The 27487-nt window shown below is 36.2% G+C and overlaps 1 protein-coding gene across 3 annotated transcripts in view; it reads left to right on the top strand.

Annotated features, from left to right (window-relative positions):
* CSMD3 (CUB and Sushi multiple domains 3) overlaps nt 1-27487 on the top strand; it is a 601317-nt gene that overhangs the window by 270393 nt on the left and 303437 nt on the right. For all 3 annotated transcript variants that reach the window (XM_061447844.1, XM_061447845.1, XM_061447846.1), the window contains 3 exons: nt 815-936; nt 13620-13723; nt 19800-19912. In XM_061447844.1, the coding sequence (XP_061303828.1) occupies nt 815-936; nt 13620-13723; nt 19800-19912 (339 nt within the window). The remainder of the gene's footprint in view (nt 1-814; nt 937-13619; nt 13724-19799; nt 19913-27487) is intronic.

Below are 27487 nucleotides of genomic sequence, written 5' to 3' on the forward strand. Positions count from 1 at the left end.
GGAAGCAAAATGGGGATATTGAAGACAAAAATGCAGTGTTGAGGTTCAGAGGCAAATATAAATTACTGGGTAAAGAAATCACATAAGAGCTTTTTTTGACTGTGCAGAACACAAATTGTAACTCTACCACAGCGTACACACAAAGGACATATGCTTTACATGCCAACTCTGCCACAAAGGATGGATTCACATGTTCAGATAGAGCAGCAGATTGTGTCTAGAACACTGCTTTTCCCCTCCTTTCTTCCCACACACCGATACAGGCTACAGGAATCATACAGTTTCTTAATTATAAGCATAGATAAAAATTTGTGCTCGGTGTTAGTCTCACTTATGACTTCAATGACATTTGCTATTGCTCATAAATGAGGACCCTTTCTCTCATTTCTCCTCCCTCCCTGTTTTCAGGGTTCTGGTGTGGCTTTGAACGGACTTCACTGGAGTAGTCTTCTGGGGGGTAAAAGTGGTGTAGGATGGATGGAAATTGTGACTTTCTTTCTAAATGCTAATGTGAGGGAAGGAACAAGTCTTGATCCAGCAGCAGATGCATCTTCCTGTTTTCAGTATTGATCGAATAAACCCGCTTTGTGAAACTGCAATACAACTGTATGGTAATTTTCACATATGCAAAAATTTTTTCTTTTCTTTACTATGTCAGAAAAAATTAACATGAATATTCTGTGGTCTTGTATGAGGTGGTTCTGGTTTTGATCAATGGTATTTGAATCCTTCACACCTTGATTAATAGAAATTGGTTTGTAAAACTGCTGCATATATTTTGTATGTGAATTAAGAAGTGACCTTTCTTTTTCAGTCAAGACTTGTGGATCCAATCTTCAGGGACCTGGAGGTACTTTCACATCACCCAATTTTCCATTCCAGTATGACAGCAATGCTCAATGTGTGTGGGTCATCACAGCTATCAATACTAATAAAGTAAGTTTAAAATTCTAGCTGGGCTTTAAAATGAAACACCAAAAATACATGTAGACAATGACATTTTTCACTAACATCATTTATCTTTACAGTCCGGCTGCTGTATTTGATGCATTTCAGACTTTTCTAAGATATGGCTGATGTTGGATGGGTATGGAAAGATGTTCAAACCTATTGTTTCCCCTAAGAGAGTTTTGCTTTTTGTATGCCAAATAGATGCTGTCGGGTTTTTATGTGACTTTTATAGATTATTCCCAGAAACATCTATCCAGTGTTATAAAGCAATTTCATGAGTCCACTAATACTGCATTGTAATCACTAGAGCTGTTTTGTGTATAAGACTGCGTATATCATGTTTGGCCTTAGGCTATGTGAGAAATCACTGAAGTTTATGAATTCAGTTTCTCTTCATGAAGGACTGCTCTAAAGTTGTGTAAATTATTTAATTGTCTGAACTACTGCATTAAACTCCCATGTTTTTTATGCCTACACTTTAAACCAGAAGTACTGGGAGTTCTGATAATGCCAGATGAGTCAAAGTAGAGCAATAAAGCTGAGTTATGACACCACTTGTCTTTAAATTCAAGAGCTAGGCACCTGGCAGCAATGGCTATATTCTATTTCCAGGCATATCATTTTATCTGAATGGAGTGTAATGGACTTGTTTAGATGTATTGAAACAAAAATTAGCTGTACAGCTCAGAAACATTTTATAAAGAACTATCAACATCTGTGTTTGCTGGTACAGGGGTATATTCCTAGCTCCTAATTTTTGTCTTATATTGCTATTTACATATCACATTCCATTAATTGATCATAGAGGCCTAGAAGGCCTACGCCTTTATACCTGAGATTATCAAAGGACTCAGTAAAAGTCTGATTACATTTCAGAAGCCATTCAGCTACACTGCTGCAGTTCTGCCTCTAATCTTACAAAGTCCTGTGTGGAGGCCATCCTTATGTTCCATTTTGAAAGAAGAAAAAAGGATTATTTAATCAAGTGATTAAGATATTTGTAGTGAAAATGGTAACGTGTTTAGGGGCAGAGAGAGGGCTGTTTGTTGGGTTAATCCTTGTTCTGAGGACAGCTAATCCAATTTACACAATTTATAGATAGTCAACTTAAAGATTGTGTGTCATGAGTCCTTGAAAGATGATGCAGTCCCTCCTAGGAGGTATTGGGGTGGTTGAAATTCCATGTGAGGATTAGTACCTGCACTTGTGGGGTTCTCCAATAGTATATGATAGAGGAAGTTCATGAAAAGTTTTCCCACTTCTAGATTGTCTTAACGTGGTTTCCACACATTTTTTATATATGTCAAGCGAGTGATTTTTGCCACCGTCTTACCCATGTCTACCGTAGAATCAAAGCTCTTTGATCACAAAGAAGAAAACTGGAGTTCTAGGGATCTGCCTCAAAGAATATTCAAGAAATGAAAGACATATGCAGATTTGTAGATTATTTGACAGGTGTTTGACAGGTGGAGTGAAATCATTTATCAGTTCTCCATTGCAGGTGCTTTTACTTTATATTGCTTGAAATGCTGTAGATATTTTGCCAATGGTCAATGTAATTCTTTCATTATTAGCTACCTAAAATCCCAGCTTGGCCAAATTGGCCTCTTTGTTAATGAAGTAAGATGACTGTTTCCAGCACTGCACCAAGGCAGTACCTTGCTTCCTTTTCATTGGTTACTAGGTGAAGTTTGAAAATTGCACAATATCTTCAGCTTCACTTAACATAAAAGGCTGTTGTTTGTTAGACAGCTAGTGCCCTGGTTTGTTAGGGTGTTTTTTGCCATGTATGATATTCACAAAGCTGAATCAGATCTCTTAGGCAGTAATTGCTAGAAAATTGCTATCATAACACAAGCATGCTAAAACTAGTTTAGGCCAAGAGAAAGCAAAATAATTCTGAGATACTCATTGTCAGGTCAGTACAAATCCTCTGGGATTTTTATTACTAATGGCAAAAATGTTATTTGCTGTTCTACATTAAAGCCTAGTTCATGTTATTTGTTTAAATAGCGTGTGGGGTAAGAAAACTGCAGTTGTGACTTGCTTTTACCCTTTAGAGGATGGGTTACAACATTACAAGTTTAAATTTAACCACAGGCTAAAATATCAGTGAAATCTGAATTAAGGCTAAAGTTAACCAAAGGTCAAGTCTTATGAATTATATTTGCTGATTCTTTTTCTAATCCAGAGTGACAGAAACACTGTGGAAACATCAGAGCTAGAATGACAACCTTTCTGACAGATCTCAGCCATATTCACACTACATATTGTTCACCAACATGCATTAAGAAAGAGAAAAATAAGCAAAAGTATTCCTTTAAAAATTGTAAAGAGGATTTAAATATGTAAACACACTGTTAAATATAGATTGATCAGAAAACTAGATCCTAGTTCTGTTAATTTTACATGGCAGGATTTTTTTTTAATTAAAAAAAGGGAAATTTTACATGATTAGATGTTATTTTTTTGTCTGTCACCATAATATTTAAATCTTACATTCAGTGTTTATCAAGCATAAAAGTATTCTTACTACCTGCATAATAGTCTTTAGAATACAGTTTTAAAAAGTTTGCCAGTCTTCACATTCTCCTCTTTTTTTATCATATTTTGAAGTACTTTGGAAATCAGTAATGATGTATGCCTGAGAATTGGAACATAGTTGGGTTTGAGGTTTAGGCTTGGTTGGTTTGGTTGGTCTTTAATAATTTTTGCTAGTATTTTTTTTTCTGTGGGTGTCAAGTATCTGTTAGGAAAGCTATAATCTGAATTCTGTTGTAGTGGCAGAGGTTACTGAAAATTTGTGACATCTGTTTCCAACTGCTGTAGTCCTTTACTTTCTGATAAACTGTTGAAACAGTTCCTAATGTCTCGGAAATCCCTCACATATTTTTCTGCAAGTCTGAAGTTTACTAATGGAATAACTTGCAACTACTACTGAATTTATAATAAATATGGTTTTCATTTAATCACTCTGTATTAAGATATTGATTTTTTTTTTTATTTACCTTCCACTCTTTCCTTCCTCCTTCCTTATGTCATGATAATTCGGTTTTCCTCCTGCGTAAAATGTAATCTTTTCATTTCTGTGCTTTTGTGCTTTTTTAGGACAAGCCAAAAAAAAGCAAAACAAATTGAGCCAGCAGCTGAGTGCTTGCACTTAATTTACCACAACTGTGTTATTTTGGTAATCATGTCAAAACTGCCAGTGGAATATTTCCTAAGCTTGCTGTCAAGCTTAAACTCAGTTGCCATCCATATTTATTGTTGTTAACAGTATAAATCCCAAGCAGACTGGCTGCTTTAGCATGAACTCAAACACTCATTTCATGAAGTCTGTTTTGGTCAGGCCTGTTTGAACAAACTACACTGCAGCTCTTTTTACAAGCAAATGTCTCAAACTTGGCTTTTCCAAAGCCTGTCACGAAGATGTACTGTGGGTGTTACAGTCAGATAAATAACGAGAAAATATGAGCATGCTTAAGCTCATTCTTAACTATACATTTTTAACCACGACCCTGTTTTTCGTCCATGCAGATTAAAAAAGTCGGTACTGTGTTTATTGATAGGAGATAATGTATTTTTATTCTATATGAAACTAGAAGATGTAAAAATATTTCAGTTCTGTTCAGAACAGCTATTTTTAAGACAGGAAGCTAGCAGGTTTGGCTGTGAGGGGATAGAATCATTGCTGAATGAGAGAATTTGGAGTCAGGTGGTATGTGCATGTGCTTTGGGTTAACCACTGGAAAAAATAGTATAGTAGACATGGAGAAAAATAAAGCAATGCAATTGCAGAGGAAAAAATGATTTGCCCTCCCATACTGCTATTTTACTATTACTCTCATTATGAAAGGTGGGCAGGTTCATTTTCTCAATTAATGTAGATTTTATCTCACTCAATATTTTCTTGACATTTCCAAGTGTTTTTCACTCTGAAAATATGATCTACCTATAGGAAATGGGTGAGAGATTCTACCTACTGCAATAAGTGCAACAGAAGTGACTACTTTCAGCCATCAGCAGCTTTAGATTCTAGCCATATCTGAATTCCAGATATTAACTCCACCTTTGATTAAGACTTCATATTGAATTAAAGGTTGAATCAGAGTTTTAGTTCTGTTTTACTTTCTGTAAGTTCCTAAAATTGGTCTAAGTTATGCTGCCCATACACTTTGAACGCAAAGATGTTTTCTTATTTGTATTTACGATGTATATTCACACCCAAGCTAGAACTTTTTAAAAGACATATGCATATGACCCAGAGACTTTGACAGGAAATCTTCAGTGCTTTCTCTTTGAGCAATTGACACATTTCAGTCTTTTTTGTTTGGTGAATTTTTGGCGCAGAGATCTGTTATTTTCCTCCACAGTTGAGTTCACTTGGTTGATCTTGTGAGTGCTCTTCATAACTAATTGTTCCGCTCAACATGTACCTTTTTCTGATCTCTGACTGAGAAATAGAGGTGCTGTTTGTTTTCTAAGAAGTGACTGCTTTAAAGGCTGATGGTACTGTTCTGTGGTGGGTTAGCCTTGGCTGCTTGCCATATGCCCACCAGGCTGCTCTCTCACTCACCCTCTGCAGTAGTACATAGGTAGAAAATATGATGAAAAATCTCATGGATCAAGATAAAGACAGGGAGATCACTCATTAATTACCATCATTTGCAAAACAGACTCGGGGAAATTAATTTATTGCCAATTAAGTTAGGATAATTTGCAGGATAAATAGTACGATAATGAGAAGCAAGAACAAAGCTAAACCAACACTTTCCCTTAGCCCCTATCTTCTTACCAGAGGGGTTTCCAACTTCCCTACCTCCTCCCCTCAGGCAGCACAGGGAGAATGGGGAATGGGGGTTGAGGTCGGTCCATAACATTTTGTCTTTGCTGCTCCTTCCTTTCTCACATTCTTCCCCTGCTCCAGTGTCAGGTCCCTCTCACAAAGTGCAGTCCTTCAGGAGTGGACTGCTCCAGCATGGGTTTCCACAGTGTCACAGGTCCTTGCAGAAGCCTGCTCCGGTGTGGGCTTTTTACAGGGTACACACACCTGCTGTGGCATGGAGAATGAAAGTAAAACCACATTCTTCCTAACCCACTTCTTCCCATCCCCCTTCTTCCCAGGCTCACCTTCTTTGTTCCTGGCTCTTCTACCTCCACCTCTTCCCCAAGTGGTACAGGGGGACAGGGAATGGTGGTCGTGATCACTTTGTAACACCGTGTACCTGCTGCTTCTTTCCTCTCAGGCTCTTTCCCTGCTCCAGCATCAGGTACCTTCTGCAGGAAGTAGTCCTTCAAGGCCTTTTCCAGCATGGGTCACTGATTTGCTCAGCTTTGACCTGAGGTAGATCAGCTGGAGCCAGCTGGAACTGATTCTGTCTGAGATGGGGTCAGCTCCGGATCTCTTCTCATAGAAGCTACTCGTGCAGTCCCTCCCTGCTAATAAAACCTTGCCACATAACCCCAATGCACATTCACAATGCAAATTGATGGTGCAGGAACATTTATTGAGACTTAAGTCACAAGCATTACTCCTGTGTTTCTGTTCCCTTTAGCATGAATAGCTGCTCACCAAGTTAGGCTGACTTCACTTCATGACATCTTTTTTTTTTGGAGCAGACTGCTTGCCCTCAATGAGTGAAAAAGTGCAGATATCTATGCTACGTAAGGGTATCCTTTTTGGGTAACTCATGAATGGAAGAACAGAAGCAGGGGCAACCTTCCTATGGTTGCAATCATCTTTCTATTAAAGAACAATGCAATGGTTTAAGATTACTTTTGTTTTCTTTAGAAATAGATCTGAATCTCAGTCTAATATACTTTTGCTACTAATTCTGCTGTATGGTCTTTTAGTCTCAGCTCCTTTTATTTATTGTTAACTGGGATGAAGTCATCAATGAAATGCATTTCACCTCCCTAATAACATCAGAAGCTTAACTAAATTGCTTTAAAACCTTTCAGCCTTAAGATCTGTGGTATCAAAGAGATGTAGCATTAAGTGCTTATACACCAGTAAAAATCAGTGAGGAAATGAATTCCAAGTGTAACAACTCTTTTTGAAAAAGCCTTCCTATTAATAGAAAGTACAAATCCCTCTATTAGGAGAAAGAAAGAGACTAGAACATTTTTAGCTTATTGCAGGTAAAAATTATCTGGGAGTGACATTCGTCCATCATTTTCTCAAAGTAACGCTGGAGAATGTTTTGCTAAGATATATGAAACGTATTTAAAAGACTAGGTTAGACAGGAGGAACTTTGGGAGCCTAAGAAAACAAATGTGACCTTAGATTAGATGTCCAACTTCCTAATATGGATATACATATATTTTTAATCACATAGCCTTGTGTTTCTATAGCCCATAAATTGTAATCAATTGAATCTTCTCTCACCTTTCTCTAAAATCTACTATTCCTTTCATTCATTCCTCATGCTACTATATCAAGTGCTTTTCAGGCAGGGAGTTGTGTTCAGCTACATCTAATAGGAAATAATTAGCATGTTATTCTCAATACAGTCATTCCCATCTTTCTCACAATTGCAGTGAAGAAGAAACATGAGGGGCAATTTTATGGAAGAGAGAAACTTTATCATCTAACTTAGTGTCATCTGACTGGTCAACAGAAGGCTAATTGCTGTAGTCTCGAGTTAATGAAAAGATACTGTTTTCAGTAGAGTTACAAATCCCAATGTACTGATTAATTATTTATCTTAAGAGGATGTCGTGGTTTAAACCCTGTCATCAAGTTAGCCACACAGTCCACTCTCCCCGCTCTGCCCTTTCTCCCCCGCTCCCCTGCCCCCACTCCCAGAGGGACGGGGAGGAGAATGGAAAGAATGTAACTCCCATGAGTTGAGATAAGAACAGCCCAGTAACTAAGGTATAACACAAATCACTACTGCTACCACTAATAATAATAATGATAAGGGAAATAACAAGGGAAGAGCATACAATACCACCCGTCGAAAACCAGCCTGACTGAGCAGTGAGCCAGCCCTTCTGGTTAACTCCCAGTTACATCCTGGGCATGATATGCTGTGGTATGGAATACCCCTTTGGCTAGTCTGGGTCAGGTGTCCTGTCTCTGCTTCCTTCTGGCTTCTCCTGCTCCCTGGCAGAGCATGAGACTCACAAAATCCTTGGTCAGAGTAAACATTTGAGCAGTAACTAAAAACATTGGTGTTATCAGCGCTGTTCCCAGCCGGAAAGTCAAAACCACAGCGCTGCACCAGCTACTAAGGAGAAAAAATGACTGCTACTGCTGAACCCAGGACAGAGGAATATCCAAAATACACAAGATTAATTTCTCTCCAAATACCTTTATCTGTAGAAAAACACTAGCTGTGGAGGTAGTAAGTGATCATTTGAACAGATGCGTACGTTTTAGTTGATTCAGTTTTCTTGGAATCAGAGAATGGTTGAGGTTGGAAGTGACCTGTTGTCCAGCCTCCCTGCTCAAGAAGGCCACCTACAGATGGTAGCCCATGGGACCATGTCCAGATGACTTTTTACCATCTTCAAGAAGGGAGACTCTACAATCTGTTCAATCTTTGCAAGTGCCTCGTCACCCTTGCAGTAAAAATATTTTTCCTGATGTTCAGAGGGAGTTTACTGTATTTCAGTTTGTGCCCTTTGCCTCAGGTCCTGTCCCTTTAATGAAAAGAGGCTGCCTCCTTCCTCTTTGCACCTTCCATTCAGGTATTTATATACTTTAATAAGATCCCCTTGAGTCTTCTCTAGGCTGAATAGCCCCAGCTCTCTGAGTCTTTCCTCATAAGATAGATGCTTGAATCCCTTAATAATATTTGAGGCCCTTTACTGGACTTCCATCACTGTGTGCCAATCTCTTTAGTACTGGGGAGTACTGGATACCACATCCAGATGTGTCTCTTCATGGATGAGCAGAGGGTAAGTTAGTTTGTCTAATTCAGCTAAGGATACTATTTGTCTTCTTTGCAGCAAGGACACATTGCTGGCTCTTGTTCAACCTGGTATCCACCAGGTACACATCTGAAAGCTGCTTTCCAGCAACATACACTGGTGTATGGTTTTTCCTCCCTAGAGGCTGGACTTTGCACTTCCCCTTGCTGAAGTTGATGGGACTCCCTTTTGATCCGTTTCTCCAGCCTGTCCCTCTGGATGGCACCATGGCCCTCTGGCATATTAGCCACTGCTCCTGTTTTGATGTTACAGCAGACTTGCTGAGGATACATTCTGCCCCATCATCCAGATGACCAATGAAGATATTAATGGATTTGTCCCAGTGTTGATGTCTGGGATACACCATCAGTTACTGGCCTCCAAGTAGACTTTGTGCTGCTGATCACTACCCTCTGGGCCCAGATTTTCATGCAGTTTTCATTACACCTCAATGCCTGTTCACCCAGCCCCTATATCAACAGTCTATGAATAATTTACAGGAGACAATCTCAAAGACCTGCATGAAGCCCAGGTAGACAGTATCTACCACTGTCACCTACCATGCTAGTCATTTCTTCATAGAAGATTTTCAAAGTTGGGCAAGCATAACTTCACCTTGGTAAAGCCGTGGTGACTACTGCAGATGATTTTTTTGTCCTTAGTGCTCCTGGAAGTGATTTCCAGGATTAACTGCTCCATGGTAGTATTAATGTTAAATAAAATTATACCTCAGTATTAATAATTTAAATAAAATTATACTTTGGATCTCACAATAAATGATGGATTCAGTAGTTTTTCCTACTGAAACTACTCATCTATAATCTAATACAGTCATCTATAATCTAATACCAGTCATTTCCTTAAGTGCCAAGCTAAAAATAAAAAAAAAAAAGTTTGTTTTTACTAGTAGCTTAATAAAAATGAGTGAAACTTAATTTTGTGCACAACCACTAGCAATTTTTGGACTTATAATGAGACATTTGCAAAGGTTAAGATATTTGATGTGTGAAAATGCGGCAAAATACAATCTGAAATTGCTTAGAGGTAAAAAAAGCCCACAAAAACAAACCCACAACACAATACTCTTTCACAAGGTAAAAGTTATATGAGAATTTGCATTGTTAGGACCATAATAAACGCACTAATGTAAGTAAGAGCCAATGTGTTTGCTTAAGGAATACTGTATTGATAGTTCAATTAAATTGTGTAATTATATTATTTTTGTTTCCTTTAGAGGTCTTATTTACAAGATTACTTATTTATTTATTTATTTATTTCAATTGGGGCTGCATAAGTTGATGAACTGTTAAGACTGTATTCCTCTGTTTAATCAATGTCAGAAACTTCTGAACGCAAGCCAACACAATACAGGCCTTACTTAAATGTGAACACACAATTATAACATGAAAAATAAAATCTCTTCATGCTGTTATTTTAATGTGCTATCCTTTCATTTTAAGACTTTCCTATAGTATTTTTTCTCAGGAATAGGAAGGACTATATATTTGTTTTCAGTTATTGTGGCCCCAAAGTAAGTAATTCTAAATTACCTTTATAAATAACTTCAGGATTAACTTCTATGGAAAATGAAGGGACACTTAACACTATTGTTGGAGTTTAAAAAAACAAACCAGAACAAAACAAAACTGCCTTTTAAAGAGCTGCATGATGTCTTTACCAATGACTCTGCAAAGCAGAATTCATCTGCTGTCTGTAGAATTGAGATTGCCTCTGGCATCTAATACTCCGGGATAACCCCATGTGGTCTTCAGGTGCCTTCCCAAAAGAGCACAGCTCTTCTGAAGATCCTTTATCTGCCAGATTTGTGTGAATCTTCTGGCTGCTTTACAGCATATCAGATGGTACTACTTAAATATATTTGGGTGAATTCAATTTTGGATGTCCGCAGTGTAGGAATCCATATATAAATGCCTAGTCTCACTTTATAGTCAAGGAAGATAAACGGGTACTTCTAAGCTGTGGTTGATCTAGTGGGTGTTATCTACCTTTTAATGAAATAGATTACAATCCAGACATGTTTTTTCCCTGGTTATGAAGCCTACATCAAATATATATGTTTGCTCTGTAGATGTCTACAGTTAAGTATGATGAATTCTATTGCCAGCAAATGGACTCAACAATATAGAAGGAAATTTACAGTTCAGCTAGCAAGCATTTATTTCCTGGAATTGTCTTACAGCTTTGTTGTGTCGCCTGCTTTTTTCTATAACATTCTAAAGATCTCCAAGTTTTCTTTCTTTTTTTCTTTCCCCTCTTCCTATTTTCTTATCCCCTCTGATACTCAAAGAATAAATTAAATTTGAAAGGACAGAGTGCTTAATATTTAGGCTGTTTCATTTTGAACTGTGGGGTATATTCATGCAATAAGCAACTACCAAAAAGACAGTTAAACTATTGTTATGCTGCACAGCAGTTCTTGAATATTTTGAGTTATTGATTTATAAATCAATAAATAAAATGTGCAACAAAATAGTATGTAATAATGTTGCGTACTTGGCAGGATGCTTTAATTCAAATATCTTCCTTACTACACTTCCTGTTTAAAAGCAGTCCTGAAGCACTTATGCTTTCTTCTGTTACACAGCATTCTGCTTTGTATGTTTTGAAGTTTGAAGTTTAATACATAACCTGGAACACTACTTTTCTTGAAAAATTCCATCGGTAACCAGACAGTCATATTGAACAATTTTCGGGAAAGATTGCTGTCTGGAACACATACTCTTAAGCATGTTCTCTCTCTGAAGAGTTGTAGGAAGTTCTCAAATTAGCCATTAATTGTGCAATAAAGTCTTCTCCTGCATTACTTCTGAGCTGGATAACAGACTCTGTTCTGTATCAAGGCATAGAAAGGAGACACATCTACTGAAATTTGTTAGAAATTACATCTCTGCTGCCAGTTCTTCTTTCAGAAAAGTCCGAACAAAGTACAGTATCGTGCTTTTCAGAAAGTCTCTTTTTTGGTAGCTTGGATAATAATCATTACTATTACCATCTTTTTTTCTTATTCTTGATATGCTTCTTGGTTTATAAATTTAATTCAGCAATTATAAATTGCTTATTGCTTCTGGGTTTATAAAAAACAAAAGCAGACCAGGACACAGAGAGACTACTGCCTTCCTTTTAGCTACTTTCATATTTACTTCAGTGAATAAGAGTGCACAACTTGAGATATTTTATTTTAAATAAAATTTGTTGTTCATGTATATGTGTGTATATAGGGGAAGAGGAAAGAAAAGATTCCTTTTTCCTGACTGTAGTGTCTAGGGACATGTTTAATAACATTAATAACATTCATTGAAAGAAAAAAATATAATTAGTCTGTATCAGGATAATTACTGTAGTGTGCTACCTGCTGTTTACTTCACAAAAACTACTATAAAGGTACATATTTTCAGGGGCTACTGCATGGCTATATCTGGAAAAGAAGAGAATAGTAATTATGACAAAGCTTAATTTTAAGTAAAGATATTCTTCACAGTTCTGAAACCCTGCAGATACAATATCATTAGTTGTCTTATGTGTGAAATGACAGATCATGACTATTGTGGCAAATTGTCTCAACTGGAATTCTGCATGTCTGAAATGTCCTCATGCTTGCCTTCCATAAGCTACTTTTGATAGTACCACCCTCTCTGGTTTTATCTGACCATAGTACCATCCTCTCTGGTTTTATCTCACCATTTGAAAATGTTTTGTGGTCCATCTGCAGTTTGTTGTTATTTTTTGTTGTTGTTTATTTTAAATGAGATGGTGGGGTGAGGCATAAATGCAGTAAATATATAAAGTTTCTCCAACTTACCTGTACTGGCTTTTATTCATAGAAACATAGCCTTCAAACAATTAGCAGACCTCCAGTATAATGAAGCCACATGAGCTTTCAAGGACATTATATTAATCCATCAGGATGGCACCCACGACGTGAAACACAAACACTCTCAGTTCTCAATTATAACTTTAATTGAAAAACATTTATTACAGACATAGGTATAAAAATTTATATGCATAAGTATTCTGACCTGGATGAAAACTTGAGGAATTTCTGTTCTTTTTGTTAGGACACAGTTAGTATATTAATAAATGGGTGGAGAAAATATGCTTTATTTGCTTTTCTAATAATATGGTTGCATTTTGCTCTAAGTGAAAATGGAAGTGAAAGTTTTACACTGTGTTTTAAATTACAGGATATTAAAAAATGCCTAAGCTTCTAATAGTTACATTCTACTCAGGTTCATGAAATAAGAAATTACTTTTACATTTGATCCAGCTTTATCCTGCCTGAGCCAGATTATAGATGTCAGGAGTAAATTATGTTCTTCACCTCAACTGCATTTACTCAGTGAAGTACAATTATTCAGTTGTTATTTGCAAACAGTTGTATTGCATGAAGTGCAATTACTTATGTTGCTCTTTGAGTATATCTTAATCAAAATGTAATGCAATTATACAGAACTGTATTAAACGTGTAACAACTACATTAATAAGTGAAATGACAATGCTTTGAGGAGGTCAGCAGAGTGATGATACTTTAAAATTATTATAATAATTCATATTTCTTGGACCAAACCTGTTGGGTTAATTGCGATAATGTATTGTAAAATATACTGAAGTTACATAGAATTGTTAATTGGAAAATCTCATTTATTTGCACTGCTGAAAAGCTTATGTAGAGACTAAACTCTCAGGTATGTTCCTTTATTTCTAAAACATATTTACTTATTTTGTTTCCTAGGTTATTCAGATTAATTTTGAAGAATTTGATCTGGAGATTGGATATGACACTCTGACAATTGGTGATGGAGGAGAAGTGGGTGATCCTAAAACAGTGCTTCAAGTGTAAGTCTTTTGCATTTACACTTATGCATTACAGAATATAATTAATGAGGTTTTGATGAGAGTAGACAGTGATTAAAATCAGGAAAATCTCAAAAAAAAACCCTAATCTTACTGAGCTTCTAAGATTACTCAAGTTTAACTACCTGGCTATACGTTTACTGTTTTGGAGTCAGAAAGAGATGGGCTAGACATAAGAAAATAAAAAAATAAACTAAAATCAGAAATTTTAAAAGACATAGTCTGTACATCCATGTGTAGAAATGTAAATTTTTTAGGGGCTATTTTACGCCCTTTAAAAGTGTGTTCTCAAATTAAAAATATGTATGAACATAATTGCAAACAAATTTATGGGCAACTTACTTACAAACTTTTACAGTCTCCTAGCAAGCTTAGTATGTAGAAAGATGTACTGTAGTATACTGTAGTATCTTGACATTTAAATGCTTCCCATTTATTGTAGATAATTCGAAACATGAGTTAGTATAGTGAAGAAAATTACTATAGAGAAAATCTGAGTGGGCTGTTACCAAACCCACGTATGACTACAGATCAGACTGTGCTGAGTATTAAGGTTTTTGTCATCCCGCAACATTCTTCTAGAATGCATGAGTCTGGAGGGAGTGAAGGGGTTGGGGTGTGGGGGGTAGAGACTTAACAATCACTGACTAAATTCAGAATCCATATTTCTCAAATACTAAAATTATGATGCTAACTAGTCTTATAATAATAACAGTATCAAGAAGGCAAATTCAGGATCTTGTTGCTTAATTTATAATATTTTGAAGACAGCAGTATAATCCAGTGATTATGTTTATTCCCCAGTCTTTTGGCTTGTAGACTTGTAGTCTGTCATTTTATGTAGGTCCAGTTCCATTCTGAATAAATACAACAATTTGTAGGAGAAATGAATGTCCCTTAAGATTTTTTTTTTCCAGTCTTTTTTTTGTTTGTTTGTTTGTTTTCTTTTTTGTTTGTTTTTGTTTGGTTGGTTTTTGTTTGTTTTTTTTATTATACTTAGGAAATATTTTTGGAAAAGGCCAAATACTATTTAGCCGTTATTTTTAAATGAACTTGCCTCTCAGAGAGTGTCTCATGTTATCATTACTTCAGATGAGTTGCAAATTTAAAACTCAGGCCAGAACAGATGCAGATGTGATAAATGTAAAAATGTGTTTAATCAGAAAACCCCAAAACAATAGCAAAATTAGGATTCAGTAGAATGATTCTTCCCACAGTATATTTAATGGAAATGTATTATTAAGATTTTTATTGTAACTTTCCATTGTTTACCATGAGAACATAAAGAATTGGTCTGGTTTGAGTATCCTGTGATCAATTTTTACCTATCTTTCCTAATTTTAGCTTAGTATTGTTAATTGCAAAAGTTTGAGCAGAAAATAAAGTTGTTTCTGGATTTGCAAGTTTTCATTGTGAATTCCCCCTTATATCTATCCTTCAGAAGATAGGCTATCTATCTCACCTATTTTTAATTCGTTTTGCAACATTCTAACCCTTCTGTTAAGTTCTGTTAACAGAGTGATCTGGATGAGGGGACTGAGTATATCATCAGTTTGTAGACGACACCAACTTGGTCAGGAGTGTTGATCTACTAGAGGGTAGGAAGCCTCTGCAGAGGGATCTGGACAGGCTGGGTCAATGGACCAAAGCCAATTGTAAGAAGTTCAAGAAGTCTGTCCTGCAGTTGGATGACAGCAGCTCTATGCAATGCTACAGGCTTTGGAAAGAGTGGCTGGAAAGCTGTCACTGAAAAGGAACTGGGAGTATTTGTCACCTGAAATACAGCCAGCTGAACATGGGCCAGCAGTGTGCCCAGGTAGCCACGAAAGCCAACAGCATTCTGGCTTGTATCAGGCATAGTGTGGCCAGCAGGCCTAAGGAAGTGATTGTCCCTCTGTACTAGGCACTGGTGAGGCTACATCTTGAATATGGTGTTCAGTTCCGGGCCTCTCACTACATGAAAGACATTGAGTGAGGTGCTGGACCATGTCCAGAGAAGGGCAACAAAGCTGGTAAAGGGTCTAGAGCACAAGCCTGCTGAGTGGCTGAGAGAACTGGGGTTGTTTAGACTGGAGAAATGGAGGTTGAGGGGAGACTTTATGGCTCTCTACAAGTACCTGAAAGGAGGTTGTGGCGAGGTGGGTGTTGGTCTATTCTCCCAAGTAACAAGTGAAAGGATGAGAGGAAGTGGCCTCAAGTTGCACCAGGGGAGATTTAGGTTGGATATTATGAAAAATTTTTCCACTGAAAGTCTTCTCAGGCATTGGAACAGGCTGCTTAGAAAGGTGATGGAGTCACAATCCATAGAGGTATTTACAAGACATGTAAATGTGACTGTTAGGGGCATGATTTAGTGGTGGACTTGGCAGTGGACTTGATGATCTTAATTTTTTTTTTTCCAACCTAAACTATTCTACGATTTAAGTTTCTTATCAATGAGGAGACCAGCTACAGGTATTTCAAATGCAATTACTTTAGGATAATGCAAAATGTCTTCAGTGGATTGTAGATGTTCTATTTGTTACTAATAATAGCTTCGAGAAGTGGGGAAATACTGTAATTTGTATTTCTAAACACTACTAGGCCATCAAAATAAACTTTTGATAAAGCTGGAATTCAATTTCAGAAATTCTTAGACTCCTAAACTATATTAGTTATCCTGTCATGTGTAAAGAGCATTTATTAAGTACTGGTTCGCCAGGTCTTAACATTTAACTGAAGTACTGTTTTTTGTAAAAGTCTGTCTGATAATGAGACGTGTGGAGGAGAAATTATGAAATTAGAGGATCAAACCTGTCATGAATATAAAAGTATTCTGAATAATTTTCTTTAATAAAAGAGTTAGTTAGAGTTGTGAAGTGTTATCATACGATAAGAGAACCTGTTCTTTAAATAAATATATACTTTTTAAGAATTATTGCTGTGGAGATCCTGGAAAAGCAAAAATCCCCTAAATAATTTTGAGGGGTTTAATATTAAAAAAAAAATTGTAAAATCAGCCACACATATATTATTTTTATTTATTAGTGGAATAATCTGATTATTCTGTGATCAGAAGTATCAATGTTGAAGCTATTAGGATTAAAATGTATTAAAAGAATTGCATGGAAGATGGAACATAATTGAGTACTGTAAAAAACTTGTAAATGTTTTCTCCTGTGAGCCATGCAGACTTTGTCTGAGATATGATGCACAGAAAATAAATCAGCTATTGTATTATTTAATTTTGGATTTTAAATTTTAAAATAATTATCTTTCTTCCATCAAATTGCTGTACAACATTGGTTTGAATATATATGGCTTATGTGTAGACGATGTTAAAACATTTATCTTCCAATTTATCAAAGTTAATCAGGAAAACTATCCAAGTGTTTAATCCAATAGTATTACTGAGCACTGCTAGATAAGAAGGTTAAGAATAAAAAATTGAAGTCACATTTAGATAGAATTTTATCCTGATAATTCCTACTCTGCTGATGCTAATCACAGAAGTGGCTAAAATTCCAAAGCCATTTCAGTACTTGCCATTAAGTTTCCCCAGGCGCCTATAATTCTGTGCCCATATACATACACCCAGCAACATGACAGACTGCTCCAACCTAGGGAGCCTAGCACCTAGGCGAACTCAAATATGAATGGAATACTTCGTGTGTTTGACAAAATGACTCATACAGGCTTTCTTAGTGCATTCTTATAGAACTAAGGTCTTTGCATGGTGGAGCATTGTTAAGTTTTACTACCAAGCGATAGAAGAGAAGAAGAAAAGGAAATGGTGCTTCAGAAATCAGTCACAGCACTCTTTCAAGATGTTTGGAAGTCTGCTTTCAGCAGCTTGGCTTAACAGTTGCTGTGGACAACTCTTAATGTAATGTGCATCTGGGAGCTCATTCCTGCACATGCATTTGGAAAATACTGTGCACAAAGCATGAAACTTGCTCTTAGTCTTTTAGTATGCTTGTTGGTTTGAGTGTACAGTGTCCCATATTACAGATCATCTTCATCAGAAGGAGAGTGTTGTAATCTTCTGAATATCCTTTAACCTAGTCTTCAGTATGCTCTCCCAGAGGAATGTATGCCACTAGTATGTGGAAGGGGTAGTTTCTGAGTCCGAAGAAGGAGATGGGAAACACCCATAACTGTGTCATAACTGTAAGCTGTTTAATAAAAAGGGAGTTATCATAATCACATCTTTCCATCTTTACTGTTGAGTGTTCACTGCTCAGATTTGAAATAGAGGGTATAGGAACCTACTTCCAGGACAGGAATCTAGGTAATAAATCCAGGCTAGAGGAAGTCACATAAACCCCAGGAGGAAAGACAGGATAATTCATGACTGCATAAATTTATTATTATCTTAAATTTCTTCCTTTTCCATTTTTTTTAATTGTTATTTTTGTACAGTGATCCCTAAGCACTTAAAAGAGCAGTAAGTGATATCTGTATTCTGTATTCTGTTGATTGATTCTTATTTTCAAACGGTATTTTTCCCACATCCTATGTAATAGAAAAATGTTATTTCTGAAAACTATGCATTTAAAAATGTTTTTATAATTAACTTAAGAAAATAGGACCTTCAAGAATTTTGGTAGCTGTTTATCAAAGGAGTTATTCTCTCTGACACAACAGAGATTAATATACCCAATGGTATACATATATTGGCATATGGTATATATATAATGGTATATACTAATCCCCAAATGTACTGTCAATCACTAGCAGCAATTACAAAATTCTGTTAGCCATTACATCAGTGTTGTTTCTGAGGAACATCCTGTTAATCTATTAATTTGGCAAAGACTGAACTCACTGAAGACACTTTCCTTTAGTGCAGGAATGAGCAGTTAGCACATTACTTTGGCCAGGCATTTACTTATTCAATTCTGTCAAGAGTCTTTGTAGTAGCTCCATCTGTGAATGCAGATGTGGGAAACAGACAGGAATTTTTCCTACAGCAGAGTATTTCATATAGAATCAAGCTAAAAAAGACCAGAGGGGAGAACTAAAATTAGCTGCAAAATATATTTAAAGTAGTTCATTTAAAGATTCAGCTAGCTTTAAAGAATTGTTCAAACTGAAGGTAACAGTTTTACACAGTCTTGTGCTTGTCTTGTGCTTGTGATCCATTTAACAACAGGGTAAATTGTTTTGGTACTTTCCACCATTCCGTTTTAGCTGATAAATTATTACCAATTTTGAGGCAGATTTATAGGGAAAAGTGCAATTTAGCATAAGACTGCAGCTTTCACAGCATTTCCTTTTTGCTATCACAGGATTTCATTCAGCAAACAGAATGAGTGTTTAGGATATCATTGACTTGCAAATTTTTGCAAACTATATGAAAAGTGAAAAAAAGAAGGTAAAAATTAAAACCCAAATTCAGGTCTTTCTAATTACTCAGCATCATGTAACACTGGGTGGTTTTAAAGTTGTGACTTCTGGTATTTTTGTTAATGAAAGAATGAATGTCAGCTGAGTCTGTCAGGCAGCTTCTTTGATTGTTGTGGTAGAGAAGGAGGTGAGAGTGTGCATGGAACACATGGACTTCCATAATAATACTAAGTATTGCAATTTAAGATTAGCTAATTCCTCTTAAATACACAATGTGTGTATTCCAAAGTGAGTAAATGTATACAAGAGAAATACATTTTCAGAAGAATAAATGTGGTGCATTATTGTGGGCTTCTAATGCCATTTGGTATGCTTGCATGTACCTGAGTCATGCACACAGGACTCCTAGATAAGCTTCCGGATTACAGGAGATCCATGTCTTTCTGGACCAGCAGTTGAAAGTGAGATTAAATGTTTCAGTAGAACACAAGCAGTAATTGCTTGTGTTTATACACTGCTGCCAAATCTGCATCATTGGAACATTGAAACCTGCAATGACTAACCAGCCAGCAGGTAACTAAATTGGTGTGAGCAGAATACAATTAATTTAAAACAAACAAACAAAGAAAAAAGTAACACTTATTTAGATTCCTTACAAAAAGCAAAACCCAAATCTAGCTACTTAATCTATTTAGGTTTTTTTTGTTGTTTTTTTTCTCTTTTTCTATAGGTTAACTGGGAGCTTTGTACCCGACTTAATTGTGAGCATGAGCAATCAGATGTGGTTGCATCTTCAAACAGATGAAAGTGTGGGCTCAATCGGTTTCAAGGTTAACTACAAAGGTAACGATACAATATTGGAAATTAATTTAATGGTGTACTAAAAAGTTATGCCAATATTATGATTTTTTTTCTTTCATATTACTGGATGCATTCTATTTTCAGTTCTGAAAGTTTTAAAAACAAGAAAATAAAAGGTAAGCTGAAAAACAAATATAAAAGATAAATTTATTCTCTTTAAATGTCTTACGTCACATGAAACTGCATACTTTTTGTTTGTTGTGTTCTTATAGTGGTTGATTTTTTGGCATATAGTTTTATAATCATTTTCTGTTATTTCATGTTGAAAAATATTAAAGTAAATAATGCTGTGATTATGTAAAGGTAAATATGTAAAGTAAGGGTGGTGAGGCACTGGAATGGGTTGCCCAGGGAAGTTGTGAATGCTCCATTGCTGGAGGTGTTCAAGGCCAGTTTGGACAGAGCCTTGGGTGACATAGTTTAGTGTGAGGTGTCCCTGCCCATGGCAGGGGGGTTGGAACTTGATGATCTTAAGGTCATTTCCAACCCTAACTGTTCTATGATTATATGAAATTATTACTTCCTACATACTCTGAAAATTTAGCATGCCTACCAGAACAGAAAAAAAACCAAAACACTGAATTTGAATTACTGATGAGTTTTGAGCCAGGACAAATTAAAATTTTCCTAATAATGCTGTTCTTTATAGTCTTAAAATGTGAGGGCCTTATAATGCATAACATAAATAGCTGTTGCTATTTGATGTTTCTGGGAGAACGTAAAGTTCTCATAGAGCATGAACAGCAAAAATCAACCCCAAACTTAAGAATAACGTATATATACATATGCACATATTAACTATTGTATTATTACAGAATTAGTTCTATTTATTATTTTTATATTAGATTTAACACAGCTGCATGTATTTCTTGCAAAAAAAAAAAAAAAAAAAATTACATGGTTCCTGCCTGCCACCAAAAACTGGATAACAGAAAGCATGATTTTTCATTAAAATTACTCATCAGAAGGGGAAAGAGAAAAGGCAAAAGTTAAACCAGCAGCTGTGTATTAGAATTGGAGCTGATATTACTAAAGATAGGCAGTTGGGGTGTAGAAGCATACTAGGAGTAAACTGGCACAATGTGACTTGCTGGTTTTTTTTCTGTCCATAACTTCCCTTTGGCTGTTTGCATATAGTAAACTGTAGAGTGGTAAGGCACAACTGTGCTTGTGTCATTCTTGATATTCAGATCTAGTGTACTACGAAAGAAAAATCTTACTACTTTACTATATTGTAGTTATCAAGACTCAGGATTTCCACATTCCAGCTGCTGAAAGGGGCTAGAAAATATAAATATAAACAAGTTTAACTATTAATATTACAAAACCTAAACCATAGTTAAGTGGAAAAGGAAGCTTTTTAGAGCTGAATTCAATAGTTTCCACAGCTAAAGTAGTTGTTTCCTTTATTTACAGGATTCTTGTATAGTAAAAATTAATTTTGCTTGCAACAGTTTTAGTTTGCAAAAGGCAGATTATTGTCTGGTGTCTTATAATGTACCACTATGTTTTGTTTCATTAATGAGTTACATTTATTCTTAGAAGCTATAGTTCTGCAAGAATAAAATTAATTGAATATGAACAGATAGAAGGGGACAGAAAGGGTGAACATTCACAATCTCATCTCCATATAATCAACTCTGTGATTACACACCTAGATACTGAGTCTGTATTTCTGTCTTGCATTACACTGGTACTTCACACTAGCTCACTAAATAGCATTTGAACACATCATGCATTCAATGGATATAAAGCTCTGTGTGGAGGGTCGGCTGTTGTTTTGTTTTTTTTTTTTCCCACCTATCTAGCTTATGGAATCAAGTTTTTTTCTATTAATGATCTTATACAACTAAATTTTTGAAACTTAACGAATTGCAAGTTGAAAGTCCAGTGAAGTAAACTGAGTGATTCAGTTGGAACAGTGCATTCAGGACCATGAAATATCACTGACTTTACTAGAATCAGAAAATTGCAAAGACTTTTCTTTTAGAAAAGTTCAGAAATAAAGAGAATTGTGATTTCTAGGAGTCGGGGTCAAAGGACACTTTAGTTTAAGTGACTATATGGATATTTAAGAATATGTGCCCAGTTTAATTATATTCTTCTTTAATGGACTAGATCAAATTCTATTTCTATAACTTCTTTCCTTGAACATCATAGAATCATAGAATAGTTAGGGTTGGAAAGTACCTTAAGATCATCTAGTTCTAACACCCCTGCCATGGGCAGGGACACTTCACACTAAACCATGACACCCAAGGCTCTGTCCAACCTGGCCTTGAACACGGCCAGGGATGGAGCATTCACAGCCTCCCTGAGCAACCCATTCCAGAGCCTCACCACCCTTACTGTAAAGAACTTCTTCTTTATATCCAATCTAAACTTCCCCTGTTTAAGTTTGGACCCCAAGCTCTGTTTCTGTGGCCATAGGTCCAAATACTTACTGCTGTTGCTTTCAGCAACCAACAGAAATGGAGATGCAGATCAGAGATTTCTGTACCCTCTGATGTAGTATTTTCTTTTTCTAATTATTATTTGTTGGTAAGTTTTTTATTTGTCAGGGGTAGTTTACAAATGATCATGTGTTGTTGCTGGAAACTAAATTCTTTCAAAACGTTGATGCATAAGGATAGATTTTGTGTTTTGGGGTGCAAGGGAGGAATTCTTTGTGGATATTTTTGTTGTTGGTTTTGTGTTTGTTTTTTTTATTTTTAATTACAAATTTTGTCCACGAGGTCTTTTGACATCTGTCATTGATAATTCAATAATTTATCTTCATCATTAGAAAAGTTTATGTGAATTTTACTACTGAGATAAGAAATTTCCTGTCTCAAGATACTTTTTGTTTGTTTGTTTTTGTTTGTTTTGCATCTGATTTTAAATAGAAAGACTTGTGCTGTTCTACCCAGCCATTGTCTACTCTTAGTCAAGATTGCATGCAGCAATTTGACCATGTGTATCTGTATTTAAACACGCACATATATATTTGTAATCCAAGAAAATGTAAAATGTTAGTATGTAATTTGTAAATTATAAATGTTCAAAACAATATACCTAGTTCATATATTTTTATAGGGAGAAATATACGTAGATGTTGCATGAAATTTGATCTTTTGTGGCTCCTTAAATGGTATTTCTGAGTACTTAAGAGGCTGTGCAGGTTACATTATAACAAAGGTCTTAAAAATTTCATCTAGTAGGAGGATAAAAGAAGTGTAAAATTGTATGTAGCTGCTGGAATTTAGCTTTTCAAAGATTTTTGCCAGTATTGCTTTTAACCCTGCAATCTTTCAATAGAAATATATTGGTCTAAGGTCATATGAGAATAACAATAAACTGTGCTTCAAAAAGCTGTTACATCAGAATGCATATTAGTGTGGGTTTTATAGCTGTCTTTTAAAATAATCTCTGGAAGGAGAACTTTTTTGTTACCAAGAAACTTTCATGCTTCTGTTAACTTTACAAAGTTGATGAAAGTAGGTCTTCAGTCTAAAAGCATGTTCTTAGAAACTGAAATTGTGTAGTTTATCTCAATTTCCCCTATTTCTCCACAATATTTTTCTAGATGTGATTACTGCTGCTTTTTGATTATTGATTTTAATTTTAATTTCTCTGCATCTTCCTATTGTTTAATATTATGTTATCTAAGTTGATTTATAAAATGAGGGTATTTATCGTCAAAAAGACTTAATTTAGTAATGTTTTTTCTACTTAATGGTTTTGTTTGTTTAAAATTAAGGTAATTATTTCCATGACACATAATTTATGACTTCTTTTTCTATAACTCTCGTGTCAGTAGAGTTCTGGTCAGACAAATTGTTATTTGAAGGTGACTCCCACTACTAATTAATTTTGTGCAATAAAACTCTATATCATACATTCTGCTTTGCAGTCTTTAATGAAAAGAATTTAGTAATGAGACCATTTGTGATAATATTACCTATAAAGAAGAGCGGAGGATTTTCACTGCTCTGATATTAGTCTCTTCTCCCATGTAACAAGAGATAGAACAAGAGGTAACAGCCTCAAGCTGCACCAGTGGAGGTTTAGTTGGATATTAGGAAAAATTTCTTCACCAAGAGGGCGCTCAGGCATCAGAACAGGGTTCCCATGGAAGAGGTGGAATCACTGTCCCTAGGGAGTGTTCAAAAATGTGTAGATGCCCTCAGTGACCTGGTTTAATGGTGGACTTGGCAGTCCTGGGGTAGTGATTGGACTTGATAACCTTAAAGGTCTTTTCCAACCTAGTTTATTCTATGATTCTGTTTCATTATGTAAGATAGCTACAAGTAGGTAGACACTGTACTTAATATGCAGTCAGAACTTAAATTTAAAATGTATGTGTATAGAAGGATTTTTACTGTTTCCAAGTAAAATACTCAGAATAATCAGTTGAGGTTTTGCACTTTTGAACTTCTGAGTCTTCCATAATGCTGAGCATTATGCCATGGGAGTGTTTTGGGTGTACTTTTACCCTTTTTCCCCAAGTCAATAATTAATTTCTGTACGTGCTACAGCATGAGAAAACAACCACATCAGTAGTGCCTTTTCACCATGTAATTTCATGTTCTAAGAAACATCAATTAATTATATTGTATTAGAGTAGATTGTATCTTAAATTTATTGATGACTTTTTATTTCAGTTTGCTGTTGTCATTTTCTGTAGTATTTTTCCAGAGAAAATGCCTATGATCTATAAAGCTTTAGATTTACCCAGCTGTGTGGGTAACCCCAACCCACAGCAAAGCCCCACACAGCTGCTGGCTCACAGCCCCCACAGCAGGACTGGGGAGAGAATCAGAGGATAGAAGTGAGAAAACTCATGGACTGAACTACAGATAGTTTAATAGGTAAAGCAGTTGCACAAGCAAAATAACACATCATTTACTACTTCCCACTGGTAGGCAGATGCTGAGCTATTTCTAGGAAAACAGGGCTCCATCATTTGTAATGGATACTTGGCAAGATGAACTCCATAGTTCTGAAAGTCCCCATCTTCCTCGTTCTTCCCCCCAGCTTTATCTGCTGAGCCTGATGCCGTATGTTATGGAACATCCCTCTGGTCAGCTGGGGCCAGCTTTGCCCTGGCTGTGTCCCCTCTCAGATTCTTGTGCACCCCAACCTACTCATTGGTGGGACGAGAAGCAAAGGCCTTGATACTGTTTAAGCATTGTTCAGCAGTAGGTAAGACATCAGTGTATTATCAACACTGTTTTCAACACAAATCCAAAACATAGCATCATATGAGAGAAAAATCCGGTCACTAATATCATGAGAGGCTGACTTTATCTCTGTGTTGTCACATCAAAAATCATTGTCGCTCCTTGAATTCTAAGTCCAAGCTTTTGTTTCTTTTTTTTTTTTTTTTTTTTTAACGTATTCTTGGAATGAAGAAGGGATTCCAAACTGATTAATTTACAGCTCCTGAGCAGTCAAGGCACTTACTGTATGTATGTGTCATCTGGTCAGCTGCTGCTAATTGAAAGGAATGTTTCACCTGAGGTATATTATTGTTTCTTTTTTATATGGTGTATGGATGGGTAGACAGTGGCATCTGTCTTTGGCTTTAGCTTTCATTTTTTTTGCCCATTTAACCACTTGCAGCATGTTCAAAACACTGAAAGATTTAATTTTATCAGAAACCATGAATGGATTGGCAGTGCTCCAAGATAGTGCTGAGGTGTTCAGCAGAGTCTTTGTTTTCTCTAAGCAGCAGCTTAGAGAAGCTACCTGCCAAATTTGTTTTATTTCATGTTCAGTATTTTTGTATCTGGTCATATCTTTTTATTTCCAATTAATCATAGAATCATAGAATCATAGAATCGTTAGGGTTGGAAAGGACCTTAAGATCATCTAGTTCCAACCCCCTGCCATGGGCAGGGACACCTTACGCTAAATCATATCACCCAAGGCCTCGTCCAACCTGGTCTTGAACACTGCCAAAGACAGAGCATTCACAACCTCCCTGGGCAACCTATTCCAGTGCCTCACCACCCTAACAGGAAAGAATTTCCTTCTTGTATCCAATCTAAACTTCCCCTGGTTAAGTTTTAACCTGTTACCCCTTGTCCTGTCACTACAGTCTCTAATGAAGAGTCCCTCTCCAGCATCCCTATAGGCCCCCTTCAGATACTGGAAGGCTGCTGGAAGGTCTCCAAGCAGCCTTCTCTTCTCCAGGCTGAACAGCCCCAACTTCAGTTTCCTTCCATTTACATGAAAAGATCTGCTTGCCAGGGGCACTGTTCTCTGCTCTCCCCCTCTCTCACTTCCCCTTTTCCTTCTCTCTTAACACAAGCTGAGAGTAGATAATCTCAAATTCCTTGTAGCTTCAGGAGCATTTGTGAAATCTGATTGAATACCTAAGAAAATGCGTGACAGAAAAACCCTAGAGAGTTGCAAGTTGATATGACTAGGTAAACTTAATTAATTTCTAAAAAATGTGCTGTGGAATTTAGTGCTTTTGATGCAGTCTTCGGTCGCATTGACTCTAAAGAGACAATGAATGTTCAGAACTTTTTTTTTTTTTTAAATCTCTAAAGTTCAGGTGCAAGCTTCTAGACTTTTAAATTTAGAACCTGAACTTAATTGACACAAGAAGAAGCAATTGTCATAGATTAAAACATGAAATTTCATGTGGATACGAGAAAGTACTCTGTTACTGCAAGCATGGTCAGACTGTGGAACAGGTTGCCCAGAGGGGTTACAGAATACCTGTCCTTGAATATCACTCAAAACTTGACTGGACATGGTTCTGGCCAGCCTACTGTAGGTGGGTGACCCCGTTTGAGCTGGGCGGCTGGGCCAGATAATTTCTAGAGGCCCTTTCCAACTTGAATGATTCTGTGAATCTATGATTTTATGCTGGGAAAAAAAAAAGCAAACAACAAAAACCCACATCTTTATTGAGAGTAAATAACTCCCTATACTTTCCATGAAAAATTCCTTCTTTTACTTTGTCTCAAAGTTTCACAAAACATCAAATGTTTCTATAGAATTGTCAACATTTATAAATTATATCATTTGAAAAATAATCTGGGAAACAAATGTGTTTTTTTTTAAGATGGATTTTCTATTTTAAGCAGGAAAGTTTTTTTAACTGATAATTTGCACATTTATTCTTCTGTTTACATTGTTCCCCTGTAAATTATTTTAAATCTCTTCTGATTCTAACTTCATATGACTGGCAAGAAAGCATTTTATATCAATTCAGCATCCCTTGGAGATGATTTTCTGTGATTTAGTTTTGATACACTGAGAAATGCCAGGAAAATACCTTTTCTTTTGTGCTTTGTAAGAACTAAAGTACTGTATTTTTTCACTTGCCATGGAATAAGAAACTAGATACCCTCAGGTTGGAACACCTTCAATAGAAAAAAAAAAAAGAAACGAAAAAAAGAGACATTCCAGCTGAATACATTTCCAATTAAATGTATAACTTCACTTAATTTGCCAGATTGAACAGCATATCATTTTGCATAGAGTGTAGATAGAGTGAGTGCGTGGTAGGCAGTTACTGGAACCATACATACATGAGCGTACAACTGCTTCATGAAGGTA

The sequence above is a fragment of the Pezoporus flaviventris genome, unplaced genomic scaffold, assembly GCF_033815535.1.
Source record: "Pezoporus flaviventris isolate CSIRO_AGI_PZ_B2104156 unplaced genomic scaffold, CSIRO_AGI_Pfla_v1 ptg000007l, whole genome shotgun sequence".
In the NCBI taxonomy this organism is placed as follows: Eukaryota; Metazoa; Chordata; class Aves; order Psittaciformes; family Psittacidae; genus Pezoporus; species Pezoporus flaviventris.